This window comes from Chroicocephalus ridibundus, chromosome 4, assembly GCF_963924245.1.
Source record: "Chroicocephalus ridibundus chromosome 4, bChrRid1.1, whole genome shotgun sequence".
NCBI lineage: Eukaryota > Metazoa > Chordata > Aves > Charadriiformes > Laridae > Chroicocephalus > Chroicocephalus ridibundus.
Window position 1 is genome coordinate 54639705 of NC_086287.1, and position 22944 is coordinate 54662648.

Consider the following 22944-nt stretch of genomic DNA (forward strand, 5'->3'; position numbering starts at 1 on the left):
GCAGTGTGGCCTGGATAAAAAGCCTCTTTGGTTCACCGGAGCAGCAGCTGGATTCATTTCAAGTCATTAATACACAGGACATAAAGAGAACAGTTTTCAGGAGTCTCCTGCCATCCGTAGTTCCAGAGCACTCAAGCAGAGCAGTCAGCTTTCAACTACAGAAGAGATTTTATGTTTTTTTAAGGGATAGAGTAACTTGTTACCTAATGCCTCTTAAACACCTATGTGTGCCTATGCATACATGCCCTTTTACACAGCAGCTAAAAGACACCTTGTAGAGGTAGGATGATCCAGTGATTAGGGCATTAGCTTAAACTTGCTGATCATGAAACTGTACTTGAGTATTTCAACATACCTAAAACATAACAAGACAGCTCTTTTAGCCCCTCTATGCCTCAGCTTAAAAAAGAGGGAGCTACCACAGTGTGCACCTTCATGGGCACACCGAGAGGATGAGCACATTACAGATGGCCAATATGGTGGGGCGGCAGGTAAGTATACATGGTAACCAGTCTGAACAAGCCACAGCTCCAAAACTTGACCTCAGCAAAGATATGACAGCAAATATCAGCGTTTCTGATGCGTGTGCTAGCTCATCCTTCACATGGTGGTGACCAGCACCCCTCTTCCTTGAATGGTCTCTGGTTCCACATTGAATTCAAGTTCCCCATACTTCCATCCTCACCCAGCCCCTGCTCTGTACATACTAATCCTTCCCCTCACACATACATTCGTCCTGCCTGTGGCCTCCATCCCCTTCACTCCCCTCCACAGAGAGAATGATTTTTTCCCTCTCCCAGCTCCTTGTGCACCTTCCCAAACCTTCTCGATGCTCATCTCCGCATTGAGGACTATCCTCACTTCCCTGTGTTAGGTGTGTTCCACTTGCTATTTTTGCTCATGGTACTCTAAGCATTTCCAGGGGGAGCCTTGATTTTTTATGCTTTCTGTAAGGAACTTCACAGTGCTTTATTTATAATAGCTCTAAACCATATTAAAAGATCATCCAAGCAGTAAGCTTGACACAAAGTTTAACAGGAATGAAGGCGTGATCCTGAAGCCATTCTACACCAGGCAATGCATCAACAGAAGTGAGCATCTTAGCTGACTTTCCAGTGACTGATTTCTCATCCTCTTGCCTTAAGGAGCCTCCAAAAAGCTCCGAAAGGCAAATGTGCAATAAGTGATGAAGATGAAGGAGGTAGGGGCTGTTTTCCAGCAGCCATGTAGAGTCTGAAGGACTTCAACAAACTATTCTAATGTCGAGAACAGCATTGTGTGTAAGGCAACAGACCCTTCACACACACAGAGAGAAGCCTGAACATGAAGTTTCTTTATAAAACAAGGAAATTTCTTGGCATTAAACCTATTTCAGCTACTATTCTCCAGCTCTCCTCCATTTACAGGCCTAAGTCCTCGGACAGCCTGAGGGCACAGGAATGGCAAAACTCAGAGACTGTCAGCAGGGCAGTGAAGACCTGCATCATCTGAGTAAAGGAAAGGACTGGGACCTGAAGTAAGTGTCTCCTAGAGTTAATCTGGGGATGGACTACAGATCTCTCAAAGGGCTACAGAACTCTCATTTTAACTGAATACAGAAACGGCTGCCCCTTTGAAGCAAAGGAGTCTGACAATGCAGAACAAGGTCAATGCATTTGTATAGTGCATCTCTATTTGAGCACAGTGAGTGGTTAACTGCTGGAGCTGTTTAGGGGACAGGAGCATCAAAATGCACTCAAGTCTTTGTAACACTGCATCTGTTTCTCAGGGTATCGTGTGTTGCTTGGATTTCCATCACAAAGCATTACCTCTGCATTCAAAACCAGAACCATCAAATTGCACCAGGATCCCCAGAGCAAATCACCCAGACTTCCCTTGGGCATGTATGCTGCCAACACTTTCCCAGTCTCCCACACCTCACACCAGTACATCACCAGCACATGCAAAAGAAAGAGCTCCAATATCTATGCACAGAAAACTAGTTAAAATAAATAATTTAAAAATCCAACACCAATTCCCCACAACAGGAAATTACAATACGAAAAATCAATTTTGTTAGCTTCACAGGAACAATTACAGTAGCTGATGTGAAACCTTTCATAAACTTTGATTCTTTACTAGGAACTGATGCATGCCCATGCATCACGTTTTACTGAGTATATAACTGTGAAGATCACTTAACAGATTGGAAAACTCTTGATGTAGCTTAAGTAGCATCACTCTTCCCATGGCACAGAATGGCTCCACTATCGGAGATACAGATCTGGATGAACGTGAAGGGCTTGTGTCTAAGAATTTTGATAGCAGATGAGCTATTACACATATGAACTTGAAAATGGAGCAGTTGCAGAAGGAAAAGAGAAACGCTGAAGCCAAGAGATAGCTTTCAGTACAGCACAACCTTTCAACTTTGAGTGTTCAAGTCTTCTCTGATCATCCCAGCAAAACAACACTGCAGTCTCCTTTCATGGATTTATCGAAGACTGGTATCCAACAGCAGACTCCAACAACACAGGCAACAATCAGAGGATATTCAGGCTTCCCAACAATATTTTGAAAGGGCTCTGTCCTTGGACTGCAGTTCAGCTTGACCCAGACAACATCTATGTTTTCCTCTTTCTAATCTTTGACATAATAAAAGCAAACAAAAAGAAACAAGGACTTTTAGCAGATCCTCCTTTGTTTGTATTCCAGGCTTGGTGTTCAGTCGTGCTCTGTACCAGCCCTGTTACTGGCAGAAGGCCAGCAATGAAACTTGAAATCAAAGAGAGACCAAGTATTTCACATTCCCTATTAAATACCTCTGGATGTAACCCAGAGATTTAAGAAAACACACCTTTTTTGAGAAGCCTATGTATAGGTGAGGACAGAGTTGATTGTCAATTTTACCCAAAAAGGTAGCTAATGTTTTTTTCAAATATATATATTTTAACAGAAAGTTGATACAGTATCTACTGCAAATATTAGGTCATTAATTGATAAGAGAGACTCGCTGACTCATTGACTTGATTTTATTACTAAGTAATAAAATTTCTATAATCTTTTGTTTAAACAAAAGTTCCGTATTAAAAAAAATGTTAGCAAAAAACCCAACAGCGTTTGGATTTGTGTTTTCCCGGTGTACAGAAACATGAAGATGACCACTTGTGACAACAGATCGACATTTTCCAAGGGGGAAGCAGAGGTAAAGACAGACACAGCTTGTCTAAAGAGTTTGCATCAGATTCAGACTTAAAATTTCCTTTTTGTTGTCTTGGGCTGCAATGGTCTCTTTTCACAGACACCCCCTTCCAAAAGGAAAGGTTGGATCTTGAACAAACACTCATCTCAGAATTGTTTGTCTCTAAATCTAAAAGAGGTTCCTGCAGCAGTTGGGAGGGATGAGGGGGGTGGCAACAGGAAGTGGGGACAGATCTTCTCTGTTACGTTTCTATTCACGGTACACCTCAAAGCAACTTTCTGAGTACTTCCCTGTCCTGCCTTCAAAATTCCATCACTGCTTCATCTTGCAAATACCTACCCACAGAGAGCTATCCTACCAGTTAGGACATGAATGACAAATTTTTAGTTAATTTTGCCTCCTTATGAGGCTCTTCCAACAAAGGTAAGACAGAATTATTTTTCAAATGGGAAAACCAGAGGTATTTGCCTGTGAATTCAGGTGCAAATAGACCATTTCAACTTTGTGTCTCACCCTGTCCCCCCATTAAGAAAAAAATTGCTAAGATTTTATAGTTTCCTTTGATTTTTCTCTTGCCTTTTCTCAGCAGAGGACATGAAAAGAAATTTGAAATGTGAAACTATTTTCAGAGTACAAAGATGAAAACCAGGAGCAGAATGGGCTAGTATCTTAAGGAAAAAAAAAAAAAAAAGCAGCATTAAAAATCCACTGGCATAACCTCCGTGAGTACACAATCCAAATCATCTCACAGCTGAGACTTCTGAAGAAAGCAATCAGTGCAGCACGAACAACGTGCTTCTCCCCTTCCAAGCAACCACAGTCCCCTAACTCCTTCCCTTCCAAAATATCTCCCTAATTTTCCTTCCTCCCAGTGCCAAACACTTCTAAGGAAGCTTCTGAATCAAGAGTAGAAGAGCCTTTCCTGGACCACTTCAGAGTGGGAGAGCCAACAGTTGGAGGGCAGGTGGGGAATAAACACTTCAAATTTTCATCAACCTGATAGCAGAAGCCTAGGCATAAAACCTGCTTCCAACCTATCTTTTTAAGAAGGCTAATGCACAGAGAACCTGTTTAGAAAATGCTCTGAATGACAAATTAATAACCCTATTGATTTTCCATCACTTGAGCCATCATTTTGAATGGAACAGACTAGTATGAATTTGCAACGAACGAAGCTACTCAAGCCCCTGCACAGCTATGACAGACAGAGAGTATTTTGCTCTAATCAGAGCATAAAAAAGATTCCCCAGTCACTGTCTTACACAAGCCAAAACATAACCACTTTTCAAAGTCATAAGCTTTTCCTAGAAGGCAGGAACTGGGGTAGTTTCATTCTCTTCCTTACCAAGACAGGAACCGGAGCACCAGCAAGTGAAAGCGACCCTTTAGGACTATGCCTCTTCCCACCTGACTTCTCTCCATGTTCCTCCGGTCAAGAAGGAACCACCAAGGATTGTAGCAATTTTTTACTAGACAACAAATAAACTCTGTTCAATCAGTTCAGCTCAGTATTACAGTGGGTAGGAAGGGAGACTAATCATCATCTATACACATAATCATCATCCCCAAAATCAGGATCTGAGCGTCCTACGAAGCAAATGGAAAGATTTCTCTACTTTACACTTCATGCGCTACACTAGGCGCTGCAAGCAGTCTTCATTTTGGCTTTGGATGAGATCACTAGGCACTCACCACTGATCTTCGATGGCTCTGATCTCCAGTCAGATCCACACTGACCTCCAGCACCTACCAATGCTCTCAAGAGAAAATGCAGTCCAGAACGCATCCAACTAGCATGAAGACCTCAGAAAGCTCAGCCCAAAGGTCTTCTGCAGCTAAAAAGCCCACTGGCAACAGGCAGCCTCTCTTTTCAGAGTCTCCTGTAATGATTATTTTTTACAAGGCAATTGAGAATAGTCGTTAAACAGCAAGATAAAAAAAGCAGGCTAAGATGCTTCCTAGTCTATTAGCACTCTCCACCAGACTGTACACCACTTCATCACAGGCCCCAGAGCGCAGGCACACAGACTCATGTAAGTTTGAAGCCAGTTTCCACCTCAGCTCTTGCAGACGACATGGTCAAGGCTTCTACATACAGCTCTGAAAAAATGTTATTCTCACAAAGGTCATAAATAGCCTCCTCCTGGGGTCAAGGATCCCTTGCTCTTCTGCTTCCTGGAAGACTGCTTTATGGAGCCAACAGTAAGACTGGTGCCAGGTATCATCATGCTGTTACATTTATATTCAATAGCAGGAAAATTACCATCATGAATTTTGCACTGTTTGGTCTGGTTAACATCACCAGAACTTGGTCAATTTAATGAACAATAAGGGAGCCACACTATTTCCACTTGTGTGCAGGTGCCAGAAATACCACAGTGATTACACAACATCACACACACAGAAGCAGCTCTATTGCAAGGTGGTCACTTTAGATTTTCTAAGTTCATCATTGATTTGAGTTTAAAGAGCAAAAAACCCAAAAATAACCCCAAAGCAAACAAAAAAAACCCAACACCAACCACTGTACACACTTTATACAAATGAAATATTACAATTTATTTTTACTAGGGAATATAATTTTCTTCTTTTTAATAGTTTCCAATATCTTGAAAATAATACAGGACAGATGGAGGCAGGCAGCAATTTCCTGCCAGTTTCTGCCCTGTATACAAAATTAAATGAGAGTATACCATTTAAACACACTTTGGCATGTAATTCAACACTGACAGACCTCTTCTCTGCTCCGCTGCTTCCTGGGTACTGTGATGTTCATCCTGTTTTACTGCGATGAAATTTCCTGCATGCTGGCGATGTGGCACAAATCAGTCACATGTGCAGAACCAGAAGCCCAAGGCCTTGGTTTCCTGGGGAGAGGCTATCATTCAGAAGCCTGCTCACAGGGGTCCCTGCCCTCTATCTCATTCCCTAGAAAAAGATCCTCTCCCAGTTTGGAAGGCACTGGGAGATGATCTTTTTCTGACAAGTTTTGAAGACACTGAGAGACTGTAATTCCATACCCACAGCCAGAAGTAAGCATAGTGCAGTAATGGAAACCTACATTCTAGTTCAACTACATGGCTGTGGACAAGTCATCCACGGGGCTATGCTAAAGAACACTCCATCTGTAAAGAAAGAGCATCAGACATCAGTGTGACTACTGTAACTTGGTCTGTAAGTCAGATGTCATCATAGCTACTATGAATTCATACCAGAGCTCCAAACAGAAACAAAGCCCAAGTCCTTATGACAGTCATTCTGAGTTGTCCTAAAGGGTTTCTCAGCTTAATTTCAAAAGGGAGTTAACACCATTTCCTTTAATGTACAGCTTGCAAAACATAAAATTAAGGGATGCAAAGGGGATGGTCTAGATCACATAATGAAACTGTGGAAAAGCACGTGACTAAACCCACATTCTAGGATCCCCTTCTAATTAGGCATTAGATTGCACTTCTTTGCAGGAAAATGGCATCCTCAAAAAGAATAGATATATTAGATAATATGGTGTTTACTGTACAACCAAGAACTAATGACAGGGAGAGAAGAAAGAACATCAAGTTCTCCTCTAACATTCTTGGCTTTTTCATTATTTTCTTTTGCGGTTAAATTTAATATTCCTAAAAATGAAAGCCTTGAAGGCACCAGCCAGCTGGATCCAAGCATTTCACAAGAAGAATTAAGCGAGTTTCTTAGCGTAGCCCTGCAACAGTCTTTCTAGAGTATGCCTGGCCAAAGCTCGCCACTGAGAACACAGCAACGCTAAACTGGAATTAGGCAGAGTGTTCAAAAAAGACTAAAACTACTACCAACAGGGACATGTAACAAAGATGAAAATGTAGAGGAGTCCTCAAGGCAGGAGCCGAATTCACCACCATCCTCTGCACAGAAGACACTGGTGTAACACAACACTCTGTATCCATGGGTGCTTTCACCCAAATTATTTCCTTCTTAGACAGTTCATGTTGTTAGTTGAACAAGCTCAACTGTATTTACCAATCAAGTCAGGAGACAGGGAACTATTTCTTCTCCATCTGAATTGCTCAGAAATTTATCCTCACTTCCACCTGTCTCTACTACTTGAACTCTGGAAAAATACGCATGGAGCATGCATTATAGTAGAGAGAGGTATTCTAATAATACACTTGCTTATTGATTAACGCAGCTAGCGACAATTAAAGGGTGCTGACTTAAATGCAGCATGTATGAACAATACCTTTGCTTTCTACAACAGTTGACACACAATCCAAATTTCCAGTATTATAAAAATTAAAAAAATGTTTCAACTTCCCATCAGCCTACTGCAAATTAGCTTCACAAGAACTGAAGTATTATTTTTGCTCTAATACTGATATTTACAGGAAAATTATGAAGTCCATTGTTAAGAAATAGAAACCATTTTATGAAAGGGTGGTGGTAAGCTGAGGCACAGAAAGAAGTAAGCGTTCTACAGCAATAAAATAGCGGCAATGGTAAAAGACAAAAGACTGAATTTCAACTCTACTATCTAGTGTCTAGATTACAGCTATTTCTGTTTTACTCGACTGTAACCCAAACCTGCTCCAGCCCAACTTGTTTCCCCTTTTGTTCTCTGTTAATTCTTAAAAGGCGGCAGACAGGTCTGCAAAAGTATCTAATGTAACTGAATGCTCTTGTGCTGTGCAGGTATTTAAATCAATTTATGACTATGCAAATCCTACAGAAAGAATCTGACAAGCTGTATCAAATACCTCTGTCACTACTCTCCACGACTCCCTGGGACCAACAACTGCTCTCACCTCTCCACATTAGTTGGCATGTCACAAGAAGCATATCCCCCGTCCAAATCAATGACCCGAAAGCTCACCCATTACTGTACACGCTCTATGAGATTAAGGCCATGCTGCCAACAAAAAAAAGGCCGAAGAGACAGGGGAGGTGATGTTAACACAGGTGAACTTAGCAGTATGGGAGAGAAGAGCTGGGTCAGGAAGCACAGAGGGACTAAGATTTCTTTGCCCCAAATCTTACAGGAAGGTTTCTTATTGGTTTCCTTCAGAGGCCACTAAAAAGAAAGCTCTGTGATTTCCAAGATTAACAAAAATAGCAAGAGCTGCAGCACAGTCCTAAGAAACAACGCAGCACAGGGATGCTATTATGCAGCTTCCTTTGACAGGGGATCACCTTGAATATGGTGAAATTCTTGATTTATTATTTCTAATGGGACAGAGAGGAAAGGCAAGGCTGAATTGTTCAACTTGCACACAAGGCTATACTCAAATAGATAAAATAGGATTTTAGGGCAATATGAGTTTGGTTGTTCATCTTTTATTAAGGCTATGATTTAAAACTGTTTTCAACAAGTTGCTCCACAGTTGTAAGACAGGAGGAGTTAACCAGCCTGAGACACGCTGGAATGTTTCAGTAAATTCACTGTAGGACACGGACAATCCCATCTTGCAAAACAGCAACTGTGGTGAAACAGAAGCACAACACGCCGCCTCCGAACTTTGCTCGAGGGCACAACCTGACAGGTGAGCCATGCAGGAATGACAAGGAGCACATACACTAATAGGTGGCAGCTGCCAACAGGAATATAACCGGAGGGGTCCCAGTGCCACACAGCACCGTACGCGGGATCTGAATACAACTATTTCTCAGCTGCTCTGAAATGAGGCAGCTCAAATGAGATTTGCCAGCACTAGTGAAGGTTATAATATTGTCCCAATAAGAATATCCCTGTAAATCAGGGGTCTGCAGCCTTTTCTGATCTGTGTACCTCTAGAAACTTCCACCGGGAGCGTGGACTGCTGTACAGAGGACGTGAGCCTCCTGGGAGTATACCTATACCTTCGCAATAGTCAACAGCCTCCTTCCCACCTGCCCAGCTCCCCCCACATCCCAATCTCCTTGTGGTTGAGGGCTCAAGAGAGCAAACAGCCATTGAAATTTACACTTAAACTTCCAGCCTGAATTCAGTCTTATGGCCCAGCACGTTGCAGGAGAGCACTCCTCTAGCTGCAGTCAGCTCTAAGCACGCAGGTTGGACTTAGCCCATGGTGTGAAGAAACAGCACCAGGTGAGGAACTGGTGGAACTGAAGTTCTACTAGTACTAGAGAAAGCATAAAAAGCATGACCAAAAGGTCCAGGTCGTAAAATCGATGCCATCGTGTATGACAGTAGCAAACAGATTCAATAAGCCTGACAGAAATGTACAATTTCTTCAAGTTTTGCAAAGCTTTTGCCTACAGTCTCCTCTTCCTGCCCCCGCCACCATATACACTTTGAAAAAAAGATGTGAAAATTTGAGAACTCTGCAGAAGGCAATTCGGTACTGAAACTGAATTATATCTTACTTGCTGAAAAATATCCAAGCTGTGCTATATAAAATACCTTTTTCCTGACAAAAGTGTAGAAAATGGAAACAATATCCCCACATACATTTCTTATTTTTTTATGCTGTATTAACTGTTACATAAAAACTAACTATTTATAATTTCTAAAAGTTTATATGAGTAATTTCACTTCAAACAGTCTGTGGTTAAAAATACACTGTATTTGATATTATCATTTGAAAGAAAATAAAACCTGTAAGATCAGTGATACGTTTTAACTTAATAGCTCTCTAGAATTTGAGAATTTTAGAAGAGACTTTGGGTGGTGGGAGCTGGGGTTTTAGTTTGTAGTTGCAGTTTTGCTTGCAGATTGGTTTAATTTTTTTCATAAGGGGATGTTCCTGTTGCTGTTTTTAGGCCGCTGCATCTCTATTCAGGTGGTGTTATTGTTTTCCAAGTGCTAGCAAAAAAAAAAAAGATACAAAGAGCAAGTCCCTGAACTAAAGAATAAATGGATATTTATCCATAATTATATATGGATAATATATCCATATATACTGCTTCTCTCTCATCACTCTCAGAATCTATCCCACAAACTTGTTAGGTAAAAAGTGTACTTTCACTGAGGTTTTCTAACTTAAATATCTTTAAAAACAAAGCTTCAATATTTAACCTATATAAAAATAACAGATTCGGTTATTTAAACTGTAACAAAGGTACACAGAACAACGTCAAGGTATATTATGATTACTTTAACAAATCTATCAGGGTAAGAAATTTAGTTTTAGCAGGTCATTTTACCTCTATGAGCCCAATAAGTCCTCAGACAAAGCTAAAGGTCTAACTGCAAAGTGCTCTACTCTGCTTCATACCAAACTTCACTTGCAGCCTTTGTACTTACTACTGTTTCCTCCAGACCTCACTTTGGCACTTGAGAAAGCATCAGCTTGTGATTTTAAGCTATTATCTACGATAAGTTGACTAGCTGGTGTTCTTATTTAAAATATTCCATATCCTTTGAAGAGTTCTTGCTCAGGAATAAAAGAAATGTGGTTTAGATATTAATTGTACTGCTACACACCAACTGTTGGTCTACAACTGCTTGCACAAGTTCCCTCCCAGCATGTTCTCCAGGTGACAAGGGAGGTGCCACCATACTACAGAGAGCTGAGCTCTTTGTGCGTCATAAAGCCTGGCCTTCAGGAATGCATGCAACAACGTCAGAATTGGGGATGACAAATCTCATGAGTCTTAATCAGCTGTGAGCAACTTAACGCATGTGCCCTTTTGCCTGTTTGGTCATCAGTTTTCCCCATCAATAGGATGGGTATATTGCGAAGGCAAACTAGTTAACATCTGAAACAGGGAAAGACTATGCAGAAAGCCCCTGAAGTCCATCTCTCCACATGCTTCTTTGAACATTTACAAGTTTCCAAGTAGGTACCTGCACTACTTAGTGACGAACTGTCATCTACTAGTCAGAGAACTGGTGCCAGAGGGTCAGGCCCACAAGCCAAACCTTTTCGTCTCCTCTGTGTAACATACAGGCAGGAGGAAGCAGAAAAGCTTTCCAACTAGAGAAAAGAGAATACTGACTTCATTAAGTAAAATATTTTCTGCATTACTAGTTGTAGAACATTAAGCAGAGCAAAAAACATCATTTCCCAAGAAACCAAAGTTGTCAAAATAGCAGAATTTGTCTGAGCCATTTTTCCACCTGACATCAGCATATTCCATAAAATTCTGAAAGTATCTTTTTTAATTTTGCTTCTCTTTCTAAGAGAAGAAAAGAATATACCTTTGATCAAAGACATCCATCAGAAACAACACCTTTTAAAATGATAAAGGTGTTGCATTATCATTTTCATCGGCATTCAGACTACTGACAGGAATTCTTTGGGAAGACAGTTCTCTGTATCACTCTACCCTGCATATTTCTGACCTTCAATGTAAACTTGAGAAAAAAAAAAATTAATAGAACAGGATTCTCAGCACTAGAGGACAGAATCACTCACGGTAACCTTGATGTTACAGAAATTAGCATTCCAGGAACTGGGAAGACTAGACAGAACCGGGCCAAATTAATTCAGTGCCTTCTGTCATGAAGAGATGCATGTGAAGGACTCTGCAAACACCTGTTCCTCTTCCTGAACAGCACTAATGCTCTTGGAATGACATCAGGACAATATTTTTTGGGAAACCAGTTCTTAATAACCTTACCAATACAACATAAAACCTACTGAAAAGTGCAAGTCGATTTTAGACTGACAGAACTATTTTTGCTGGACTATCAGTAGCAGGTCAGCAGTGTGCCAGGGAGCTCTTCTTCATCAAACCCTACCAACTGCACAGGAAACAGACTGAATTTACTGCACCAAGATCATCCTCCTGCTTGAAATGCAGAAGGACTATGAAAGAACCACTCACCTGGAACCTCTGAACCAACTCCAGTGACTGGCTGTCATTCTGGTCTGCTTCAAGGATGACATCTGTCAGTTTATGTATGATCACATCCAAAGGGCCCTGATCTTCAATGGGTTTGGTGAGGTCAAGCTGAAGAAACCAGAGAGAAACCTTTTATTAATATATGGAAGATCTGAGGTTCTTGTTCCTGCCACCATCTAAGGTGTTGCTGCCACACAGAAGGCATTTACTTTACACGCTGCCTTTATTTTGGTATGTTACCCAAATCTCGGAGAATTTATATTTCACTGAATGTCAGAAAACTTTACTCAGACATTTATTTCTCAGCAGTGTAGATCTAATCCCATGAAAAAGCACTGAAGTCAGTAGCAAGCACCCTTCATCCAAACACCTTCCTGTGCTTCTCTGAGCCAACATTTCCCTCTTCAGCTCTCTTTCCTGGAGCTTACACATACATGGAAAAGTAAGGAGTCAACAGATATTATCATCACTAATAAAAGGAACGCCTGCTGTGCCCTTCGCCCTTTAGGATTGCACAAAACAGCACCCAGGACAGTAATACAGGTAACACAAAAGTAAGTGACTCAGGATCTTCGCAAATTCATCTGCTGCAGGGACCGCTATTTAGCTGGCAAGGAGGAGGGCAGCTCCCAGAGCACTCCCAGTGCTTTGGCAGTTGGCTGGACTGGGGACAAAGATTTGGGGTGGGGGGTGTAGAAATTCTGCTTCACACAGCATGGGAAGGCATGTGGCAATGTGTCACAGGGCCTGGTCCCCAGTACCAAGACAGGGTTCAAGAAGCAGAGGAACGACCTGTACCGGAAAAGGACTGAGTTACAGATCTCTTGAGGAAATCTTAATGCAAAGAAGGCTACTGGACCTGATGGAATGTATGCAAGGGTACTAAGAGACCAGGGTACTAAGAGACCAGGCCAATGTCACTGTGAGGGCTTAGATTTATCAGGACATAAATCAAAACTGTGGAGATTCCAACTAAATCTGAAAAAAAATTCCACTGTGAGGACAGTCTGGTTGCAGCACAGAGTCCCACAGAGGCTGCAGGATCTCCATCCTTCAAGGTTTTCAAGACCTGACTGGACAAAGCCCCAACCAACTTAGTCTAAATTTAATGCTGAATCTGCTTTGATCAAGGTGATGTATTACAGACCCCCAAGTTCCTACCAAATTTAATGATCCCATGAAGCTACTTACCAGATTTGAACATTTGTACAATGTACAATGTATGAGAACTGGCTCATGTTCTAGCCAACATATGGGCTGTCCATGGCACAAAACCTGCCACATTACCAAACACTGCTCTTCAACCAATTGTGAGATCTACTGCATCAGAGCAACTTAACCTTGTGCACCACAAACCGGGAACATCCTTGAAATGAAAGACAGACGTGTGCTCACTAACGTAAAGCTAGCACCTGATTTTACAGTTCCATGCACGCGCCTTTCCATTGCTGCTATCCCTTTTATACAACTCTGGCAGAGAAGTGGGTGGGGGGCACAGGAGGGAGGGGAGGGCTGGCCAAAGAGGCTACTGATACTCTGCTTGAAGCCTGGTCTTCACTGCCTCATTAGCTTGAGTTTTGTTCTAATAAAATTACCCACCCTAAAAAAATACCCTGCTTTGAATTAAGGAGTGCCTTAAGGAAGGTAACGCTAAAACAGGATGGCTGGAGCTCAAGCACCAATAAAACTCAAACAGCAGAGATCTAGCAGCCTTATAATATTTTTCTAGTTGTTAATCTAACTGATCCATGTAGCTGAATTGCTTTTCTTGTGTAGGCACTCTTATCCGGGCTAAGCTTACTTGAGTAGAATAACTGAAGTTACCTACGGCACAAAGGCAAACAAAGACAGCCAGTTCTTCCCAACAGAGATCACCTTTGCTTGCCCATCACTATCTGCACCTGCCAACAGTTACAGCTTGAGGCTCTAGTACTATCTTTGAAGTACTTACATAGATTCTAATGTAACTGGAAGACATACTGTGCATCTATCTTCCGAGGGGACTAACAGAGGCTCTGCTCGCAGCTGGGCAGCAGACTCCCTGCATGTGAAGATTATGCAATAGTAAAGACAAATACGACAGACCCGCTGTGGATGCTCAGTGATGGGTAAGCTGTGGCTGGCTGAGGCTGTCCACAGAAGGTCTGCCTGTCCTGGCACTCACATTTTTACTCCCACAAGTAGTGCGGCACAAAGGCTAAGGGCAAGCATAAGCACCTGCAAAATTAAGGCAAAATGAAGTGAACTGCAGCTTGGCTAAGGACATGGAAGGAGATGATCTACTTCTGCAACCAAATTCCAGAAAAATCAGTTAATATCCTTAAAAGAAATCTCAGATGACCACACTGCTTTTCCTGAGGTTTTTTTCATCTGCCTATCACATCTGGAAGGAAGCAGCAAAACAAAGGGTCCATTTAACTGGGTCAGAAAGTTCCCAGTTGCCAAGGTACAAAAATGCGAATTAATCCCTATTTTCAGGACTTCCAGTTTGAAAAACACTGAGAAGCAAGTAAGTATTTGATTGGTTACCCCTCTACATTCTTCCTGCAGTTGCAGCTCAATCTGCACAGAAACATTCAGAAAATAAGAAAACAGTCCTCCCTTTCAGCCTTGACCCAAGAATAGAAGCAAGCCTCCAAGGCATAGCCAGGCATTTTCAGCACAGTGGTGTCCAGAAGCATAAGACATCTGGGCAACATAACTTCGTCACGAACAGCTGTGCCAGCTAAAAGCAACTGGCATATTTTGAAAACGAAACCTTTGCACATTGGGAAGTGTTAAAAAAGGCACCCCAGAAGAGCCCTCTGCTTCCCCTTCACCAGGCAAGCAATGCTAGAAATGACAGCACGCTACGGCAGCTCCTCCGGTAGGAAGTTCAGTGACCACTTCAATTGGCTCAACAAGGACAGCAGGTACATTTCAACCACAAAAACCTTCAAAATTTGATCCAGTGTTTTGTGGATTGGAGGATGAAACTGTTTGCAAGAATAAGTTCTCTGTGTTCTGGGCCATGCTGCAGAAAGCAAACATCCCTGGGCTGTGCAGAATTTGGAAGACAGCCACCTTCCTTTTATATATCAAGAAGAAAAAAAAAAGTAAAAATAAATGAAAGAGAAGGGAAAAAAAAAAAGAGGTTTGAGGGGGGGGAAAAAGAAGCTTTTTCAGGTGGAGCATCAGACCCAAGCACAAGTCAGTGAAAGAAGAGTGCAAAATTTCTGATGGCCCTCTGCTGAGACAAACACTGATTCATTGTTTGTCATCAGCTGGAATTTGAGCCCTCCTACTTCCCTTCTCTTTCAGCATCTCTCCCTCCAAACGATCTTTGCATTTGACATGATCACCCAAAGGTTTGTTTTTGCACAGAACTAACACCATAGCAACAGAAGTGAGAGAAAAGATTTATCAGCACCAGCCTGAAAAAACAGAAAGATATGACTATGGTGCCTTTTCTTCTGCGAAGTCGGCTACAGCCTACTCCTCTTGTCTTTTTTTGATTAAAAACAACAACAAAAAAAAAAGGAAACCAGGTATTGGTTTCATGGCATTATCACTTACCATCAAAACCCATCAGAAATCACACGGAAAATGCCAGACATGAGGCATATGCCTTTCCAGGTCTTACAAACCCATATATGGAAGAAGATAACCTCTAGATAAATGCTGTTATCATAGCTGGCTGTAGCTGCGCTGCTCACCTTCTAACAGACTGGCTGGGAATTAAAAAACGCCCCAAGCTTAGAAACCTCACAGTCCACTCTATAGCCTTCCCAGAGCATCCACTGGAGAGCAAGCTACAGGCATGTAGAGCTCCAGCTCTGCCCTCCTCTGCCCTTCCTCTGTTCTCCAGAAACACGCAGCCAGCACATTATCCAAATCATTACCCAGGAGGGCAAAGAGAGTTTATTTCCATTAAGCATAATTTGTTTAAAGTTTTGGGGTTGTTTTTCTCCAGAATGCTGGCAATCCATCCATATTGCAGGGACGGGGTGAGCGCCTGGCAGAGTGCCACGGCCTTCCACTGGTCCCAACTGTAATCCCACACGCATGCATCTCTGGAAGCCGCATTTAAAAATAAAACTATGTCCAAGTGAAAAAAAATCTGGATTCGTTCACTCAGGAAAAAAACAAACAAGTGCAAATGTTGGATTTAGCAAAAAAAAATATCATTTATCTAAGTGATTAAAAATAGGTTTGTATTTTTTGTTTTATTCAGTGTTTCCAATCCACGCTATAATCAACTGTATTTCAGAATCTGGCTGAGCAGGATTTGTGTTTTTTTAAAAGCTCTTCTTCAGAAATAGTTTTTGGATTACCATCCACATGAAATGAAGTCTTAATACCAACCTGTTCTGTTCTCCGAACTGAAGACAGATCTGCCCGCTGCTATATCCCTGAGGAATTTTCAACTCATCTCCATTCTATTCATTCTCACTTTTTTCTCTTAAAATATTTTCATTTTTAAAAAAACCCAACAAACTCATAAATCTATTGTTTAAGCATTTTGCTTCCAGTCACCAGTCAGCTAACAAACTCCACTCACCAGGATGCTGCACTAAGTTCTTGCTTTGTTTCAGTTTTCATTTGATGCACTGCTTCAGAGCAACAGGAGTGCGCTTCCCTCCACAGCAGTCTGTCTTGCTGCAGGTGGAAAAAGCTCACGAAACTTTCCCCCAAAAGAGGTGAATGAAAATAAGGAGAAAATCATCACAGACGGTTAGGCAGATACCGCCAAATCATCAGGTGTTATCCTGAGTGCTGGAAAGCTTGAAAAAGTGACACAAAAGGGAAAGAATCTGTCCAATTTTCCGGTAGGGAAGTGTCAGTGCTCTGCTACACATTTTCACAAGTCACAGTTCAAAAGTCCCTTTGTGGTAATTTAACCATTTTCCTCCCTTTGAACCAGACATACAGCACCAGCCTGACCTGACCTCTCTGCTCCCTGACTCCTGAGGCTGTATATAGAATTTTCTACACAAATCTGTTGTATCCTGTTATTCAGATACTCCGTTAAGGCTGCACTGACCCCAAAACATGTGGGGTTTATTTCAATCTTAATTCAGCTTCTTAAACTCCACTGCACGTAGACCTTCAGGTTTTTAGTCATCATCTTCCTCTCCTGGGGCTATTTTCTACCCTGTGTTTTCATCACATGCATTTTTATCAAAAGGCTTGTAAAACAAAGCTGTTTAAATTCTCCCCTTCTTCCCCCAGCCCCAGTGTTTACCTTTGCTGGGCATGAATCCTGAGCAAGTCATAATGGAAGAGAGTCATGATCTTTGGGCTGGAAAGCCAAGACTTCAAGAAGGTGAACCCTGACAGCTGATGTATTGGTGGATGTTGTTCTCTCCCCAAAAAGCTCAGGGATGAAAGCCTCTAAAAATATCTTAGGAGCTCTGGAGAGGGAAGGGAAGGCGCAAAAATCAATACTGCCAAGTTCACTGTTTTGCCTTATGGTAAAAAAAGTAAACAAAACCACAGAGAATAGTCTAATTACAAAGATGCTTCTATTTGAAAGGAAGTGGGGAAATTCCCTGAAAAGAAATCAGGGAAACAGTTGTGTACGTCCATCCACACACGTGAGACCTACTTACATGGAGCAACAGCAACAGAAGAGAATGGCGCAGAAGCCTGCCTGCTCTTCTGACAAACCAAAGGAAATACACAGGACCAAACAAGACCAGCACGTCCTCCTTTCCCAAATTAAATCCGGCAGTTGCCGTCCAGTCCTGTCCCTCCACCGGGACTACACTCCCACAAAGCCCACTGTCAGGTCTGTGCAAGTACAAAACTGACACGAGTGACACCCTGCCAAAGCCTACGAGGTGACAGAATACACGTTGGTATATGTTTCCTCATGAGGAAAGACATTATGTTAACTGGTAGATGAAAACCAGGTATTTTCACTGATACACAGGCTCTCCACAGCTCCCAAAATATTCACACATTCAAACTAAACAAACATTTACATATTTAAGACAGTTCCTCCTCATCTCTCTGGTCAAGCAAGAAAGTGATCTGGGCTGTCGTCATGCACAGCTAGTGCAAGGATTCACCACTTGCGGCCAAAGGATATTGAGGGAGAACATAAACCCCTCTGTGCGATGGAAACACCAGTTCTGTCCCACTGCAAAGGGCAAACATGGACCCGACCATCAAGAGCTGTAAAGAAAGAGCAAAAAGCTCACCAAGAGGCCCTATTTTCTCTCTCCACATTCCCCCTTGCCCAGCAATCCTTCTCTGGTGCCAAATTAACTTGCATGTCCTGTTGCAGCAGTGGCCATCTGAGAAAGGAAATCCGCTGCGGTGAGGAGACTTCCCCCCTCGGCTCTCCCCTCGCGCTGACAAGAGGAGAGAACACCACAGCACCAGTAACAGCCGCCACGCTGGAGGGGAACTCCTTCCCAAGCAGGAAGGAAATGTAGTTTGAAAATACCCCACCTTTTCACTAGTCTTCTCGGAATTGAGGAAATTAAAGACCTACCAAAGAGCTCACCTTTTCTATCACCGCAGGATGCTAAGTCTATGGGTCACCTTTTGTTGCTCTGCCCGGCTTAGTTTAAGAGAACCACCAAAGGAGAAGGAAAGCATGTTCCACAATGGGACATGTTGCTCCGAATCTCAAGTGCCAGTGACATCCCAAGCAACAAGATATGCCTAAAGGTGAGGAGCAGCACAGCATAAGCTATGAAGCCCTGCTGGGTTCCCATTTTCTCACATACCGAAACTTTAACACCAGAGGAGAAGATTCTGGGTTTAACAGATGGTTTCTTTGCATTTTCTTGCGCTAGTGCCAGAGTGGATCACTTTGCATTCTGCTTGGCACAAGCTGCCAGAGAGGACGTGCAAGCACTTTGCACATTTTCAGGAGTCACACACTGGAAGCTAGGTACGATCTCTGAAACTTCTGAGAAGTTCTCACTTCTAGCTGTATTCCAGATAAAATTAGGTAAAAGGAATCTCATCGCTTCTTTTACAGTACATGTACTAACATACATGGACACCATTTATGGATCACTTCCCCAACTACTACCTAAACTGAAGGGCCTTTGCACATTCAAGGCTCGTCCTGCAGTTGCGCAATCCCCCGGGACCCTGGGGAGCGTCGCCTCCCCACAGCTTCCTCTGCACCCTCCCACAGCAGCAAACAGCGAGCCAGCGCTGCTGTCGCCTGTGTGACAGGGACAGACTGTGGCTCGCAACTCCTACTCAGTGTGCAGAACAACGCTGGGACAAGTCACCGCATCTCAGTCACTCAAACCTCTCCCACTGCCCCTCTCTCCTCCCTCCTTGCTCCTCTGGCCCTGGCATATGAACCTCCACCGAGCATCACCCTCCTCTTGGCGCTAAGTTTTGCCCCTTCACTTCTTTAAAAGGAAAACAAGCAACCCCATGTTTCGTCTATGGCTAAAGCTCTTCACAGCAATGACTTTCTTTTCAGTAGAGATTTTTTTACCCAAGAGAACTTTGTTACCAGATTGTTTTTGACTTAATGCAAAAAAACCCAAAACAAAACAGAAAAAACCCAAACCAAAACGATTTCTAGAAATTAAACTGCAACTCGGCTTGGCTTATCTCCTTCTCTCCTGTACAATACTTTGGCAGTTGCAGAAAGTTCTTTCCAGAACTTGCAAAGATGTGGGACTGGCTGTTTCTGAGCACTATGTTAACCCAAGAGCTCACGTCCCATTAGGGCTGGACTGCTGCGAGCAGGTTTCGGTAGGCAAGTGGTTAAGGAGTTCAGCCTTGTTCAGGGACAAACTCCCTGAACAATCACTGATTTTCAGCACTGCAGGAGGAATAATCGATGTTACTGGAATCCAAAAACGTCTCTTGCCAAGGGTGTCTCCTGAGGTCATCAACGCTCCTGTGGATTAGGGGGCAGCAGAACAAATCCAGAGATTAACAGAGGAGAAAAGTGTAACAGAAAACGTGTGACACAGGAGGATTAGCGCTCCAAAGAAGGAAAGCAAGTTACAAAAAAGCAAGATCATAAGGAGAATTTGCAGTCGGCATAACCTGCTCTGAGACTGCCTTGCTTTACTTTCTGTAACTGTCAAAAAGACAGCGTTCACATACACCAGATTAAAAGGACATATAGGCAATCCTAGTATTGGAAGGTATGGGAAAATTACAAAGTGGTTCAGAAAATTTCTGTCTCACTTCTTGAACTTAAGGTTCAACATCTGCTTTGGAATGGGCAGATTGGATCCAGAGAGACTAGAAAGACTTTACAAGGAAGATTTTTAATGTTTCTTTGAGCGAACTGGGCCAACTCTAGCCCAGCTATTGAACTGCCAGATCAATCAATCCTTTAGGAGAGCAGACATTAAAGGAGGAGTGGAATAGAGAAGCCATCCATGGAGAACGCTCCAACTCATCCAGAATACAGAAATACTGTAGCACTGCAGCCAGTACAGCCCAGGAAAGCAAAGCAGGGAGGGACGAGTGGGGTGCACTTCACTTCTTGGAAGCTTTCAATGCTTAATTATAATATCATATGAACACTCAAAATATCAAGATCTGATAATACTGCAAATACCTTTTTTTTTTTTTTTTTTTAAATAATTACTGGATTAGGATAAAGTTAAGGTGAAGAAAACACGTTCTTCTGAAAGTTTCTCTTGGAGCCATGTAAACATGCACTGCACAACGTCCTTCCCTTTGGCCACGGGATTAAATAAAATGATATGTAACAAACACTCCCCAGAAAGCCCGGCTACCGCCCTTTATCCTAAGGGCCGAGGAAGCTCAGCTCTGGACTTGCCCCACACGGCTCAGGCTCAGCTTAAGGACAATTCTTCAGCAGAACCTGTCAAACACCAAGAGCAGTCGGTGCTGCAATTCCCAGGAGATCGCCAGTGTCTCCGCTGTAATTCTGCCTTCAAAGCCTCCAGCTGGTGAGCAGAGAGGCACAGCCAGGCCACCAGCACCCTCTGGACTTCTGTTAGCTGGATTTCTGGGTGCATTTCTCTTTCTCAAGAGGCTCTGGATGACGCCAAGGTGTGAGCAAATACAGGTAGCACCCAAAGTACATTTAATCCACTCTGCTCATCACTTCGCTGAATTTATGTTGTCTTTATTGTGTACTAGGAAGCTTAAATACATGTGAAGAAAGCAACAGCTGTCGGGGTAGAAAGTTTTTATGCTCTTTATTTGCCCCCTGCCTACACTAATTAGGATTCCTTCTGAAAAAATGAAACTGAATTGAAACATACTTCTTTTAACAAAAGATCCTCCTTCATCCAAACATATTCTTTTTGCATTTCTCATGGACACTGGGTAGCTAGTAATGTTTGTGCAACTGTGAAGGACAGAGGAGGAGGAGGGAGAAATACACTGGAATACAACAATGAAGAAACCTAAAAGCTTTAGAAGACTTCATCAGCCTAAGGGGGAAATAAAATTGGGTAAGGCTGCTTTTAAACAAAGAGAAGGCCATGCTCAGGCTGATCTGTATCATATCCCTATGCTGCACGACCAGAAATCAGAAGAGAGACCGTGAAGAGATAGCAGAGATTGTGGCATTCCCTTCCATCCTGTTCCAGCAAGTATTATTTATGGGAGAATGAAGTTGCCTTTCAACTACAAAGCATTACTTCAGCTTGAAACTACTGCTCCCAGTAAGACAAAATAATGAAACTGTTCCTTCCAAAGATGAATTGAAAGGCGTTTGAAATGCTCTGAAATGAACATGGCCACAAAGATAAAAATAGTTAACCCATGATTTCTCGAACTGAGGAAGAAGGGTGTGGGTGGAGATGACAGTCATCACGGACCACCTTCGCAGGTGCTGCACTGCTAGAAGGTGTTGGAAGAAGGAGTAGAAAGCGAAGCCAGGAGAAGGTGACTGGGACACAGGCAAGGCTCTAACATGAGGAAGAGGAGCCCGGTGGGTCTGGCTCATTGCTTTGGCAAAACCCCTGGCACAGAGAAGGTGATTGCAATAGTTAATGGCCAACAGTTTGTTTCTCAGCAACTGCAAGGCATCTTTGCTTTTTATTTTCTATCCTGTCTGACAAAGTCCTCTCATATGCTCCACGGCCCAACCATGCAGACGCCTTTTCCCACCCACGTGAACTGTCTACAACGCAGCACCTGCCTAGCACATATGGAGAACCACCACCACAGGCAGAACATTTTAGGTAAATTCCCTTTAAATGAGAGTAATAAAAAGTCTTGTTTTTGCTGTGCTGAGGAGATCTGACAATCCCATGGTATTGTTTAGACAAAGCCAGATATTAATGAGAATGAAAACAAGAGAAACTGCATCATTAGGGCAGATCAGCTTCTTTAACTCAGGAGAACAAATGCTAGGACTGAGGTTATGGACCAGCTATTCCGAAGCAGGAAAATGAAGAAAAAACTGAGTAATACAAAGAATACTACATCAAGCCAGGTTAGTTTAAATTATAGGATGGAATGGTGTACAGCTCAAACATATTTTTATGACCTCAGGATGACAAATTGATAAATTAAAGGAAGTAATAAGTAAAGACTGCTGAGCTGTAAAAAGCTCAAGGATTTGAACATAAAGGATGTTTGGCATTCCTTGTAGGCATGCCAAATAGTGAAATGTATTTCAGGAACACAAGAAAAACAAGAAAAATTGTGATCTCTGTGCAGCAAGTGAAGGTTTAATATTAAAGAAAATATAAGAATGGCCCCAAACTTTACACAGGTATTTGGCCTCAGTTTTCACCAAGGATAAAGATGCTGACCGTGGGAGCAAGGAAAGGTGGTAAAGATGAGTACAGATATATCAACAGGTACCAGCAGTCAAAGCCAGAAATCACGGAGTGAGATTCACTCCATCTCATTTTAAGGAGTCAATAAGTACACTGTAATTTCAGGCTTCTCCTTGCAGTCAGAGAGAAATGAATAAATATATATCTTGATGTTTTTAATGTAATCTAGCCTACTTTACATTAATATTCTAGGATATGAGGAATTGCACCTGAAATATGCCTGATCAGAGGAAGCCCAGTGGAGTGGCACAGATGTCAGAT

At 42.4% G+C, this 22944-nt stretch overlaps 1 protein-coding gene across 6 annotated transcripts in view; it reads right to left on the reverse strand.

Annotated features, from left to right (window-relative positions):
* Positions 1-22944, reverse strand: part of ITPK1 (inositol-tetrakisphosphate 1-kinase) — a 160311-nt gene that overhangs the window by 71558 nt on the left and 65809 nt on the right. For 5 of the 6 annotated variants that reach the window (XM_063332611.1, XM_063332612.1, XM_063332608.1 and 2 more), the window contains exon 4: positions 11921-12046. The exons of the other annotated variant lie outside the window; for it this stretch is intronic. In XM_063332611.1, coding sequence (XP_063188681.1) covers positions 11921-12046 — 126 coding nt within the window. The remainder of the gene's footprint in view (positions 1-11920; positions 12047-22944) is intronic. 6 annotated transcript variants of the gene reach the window in all.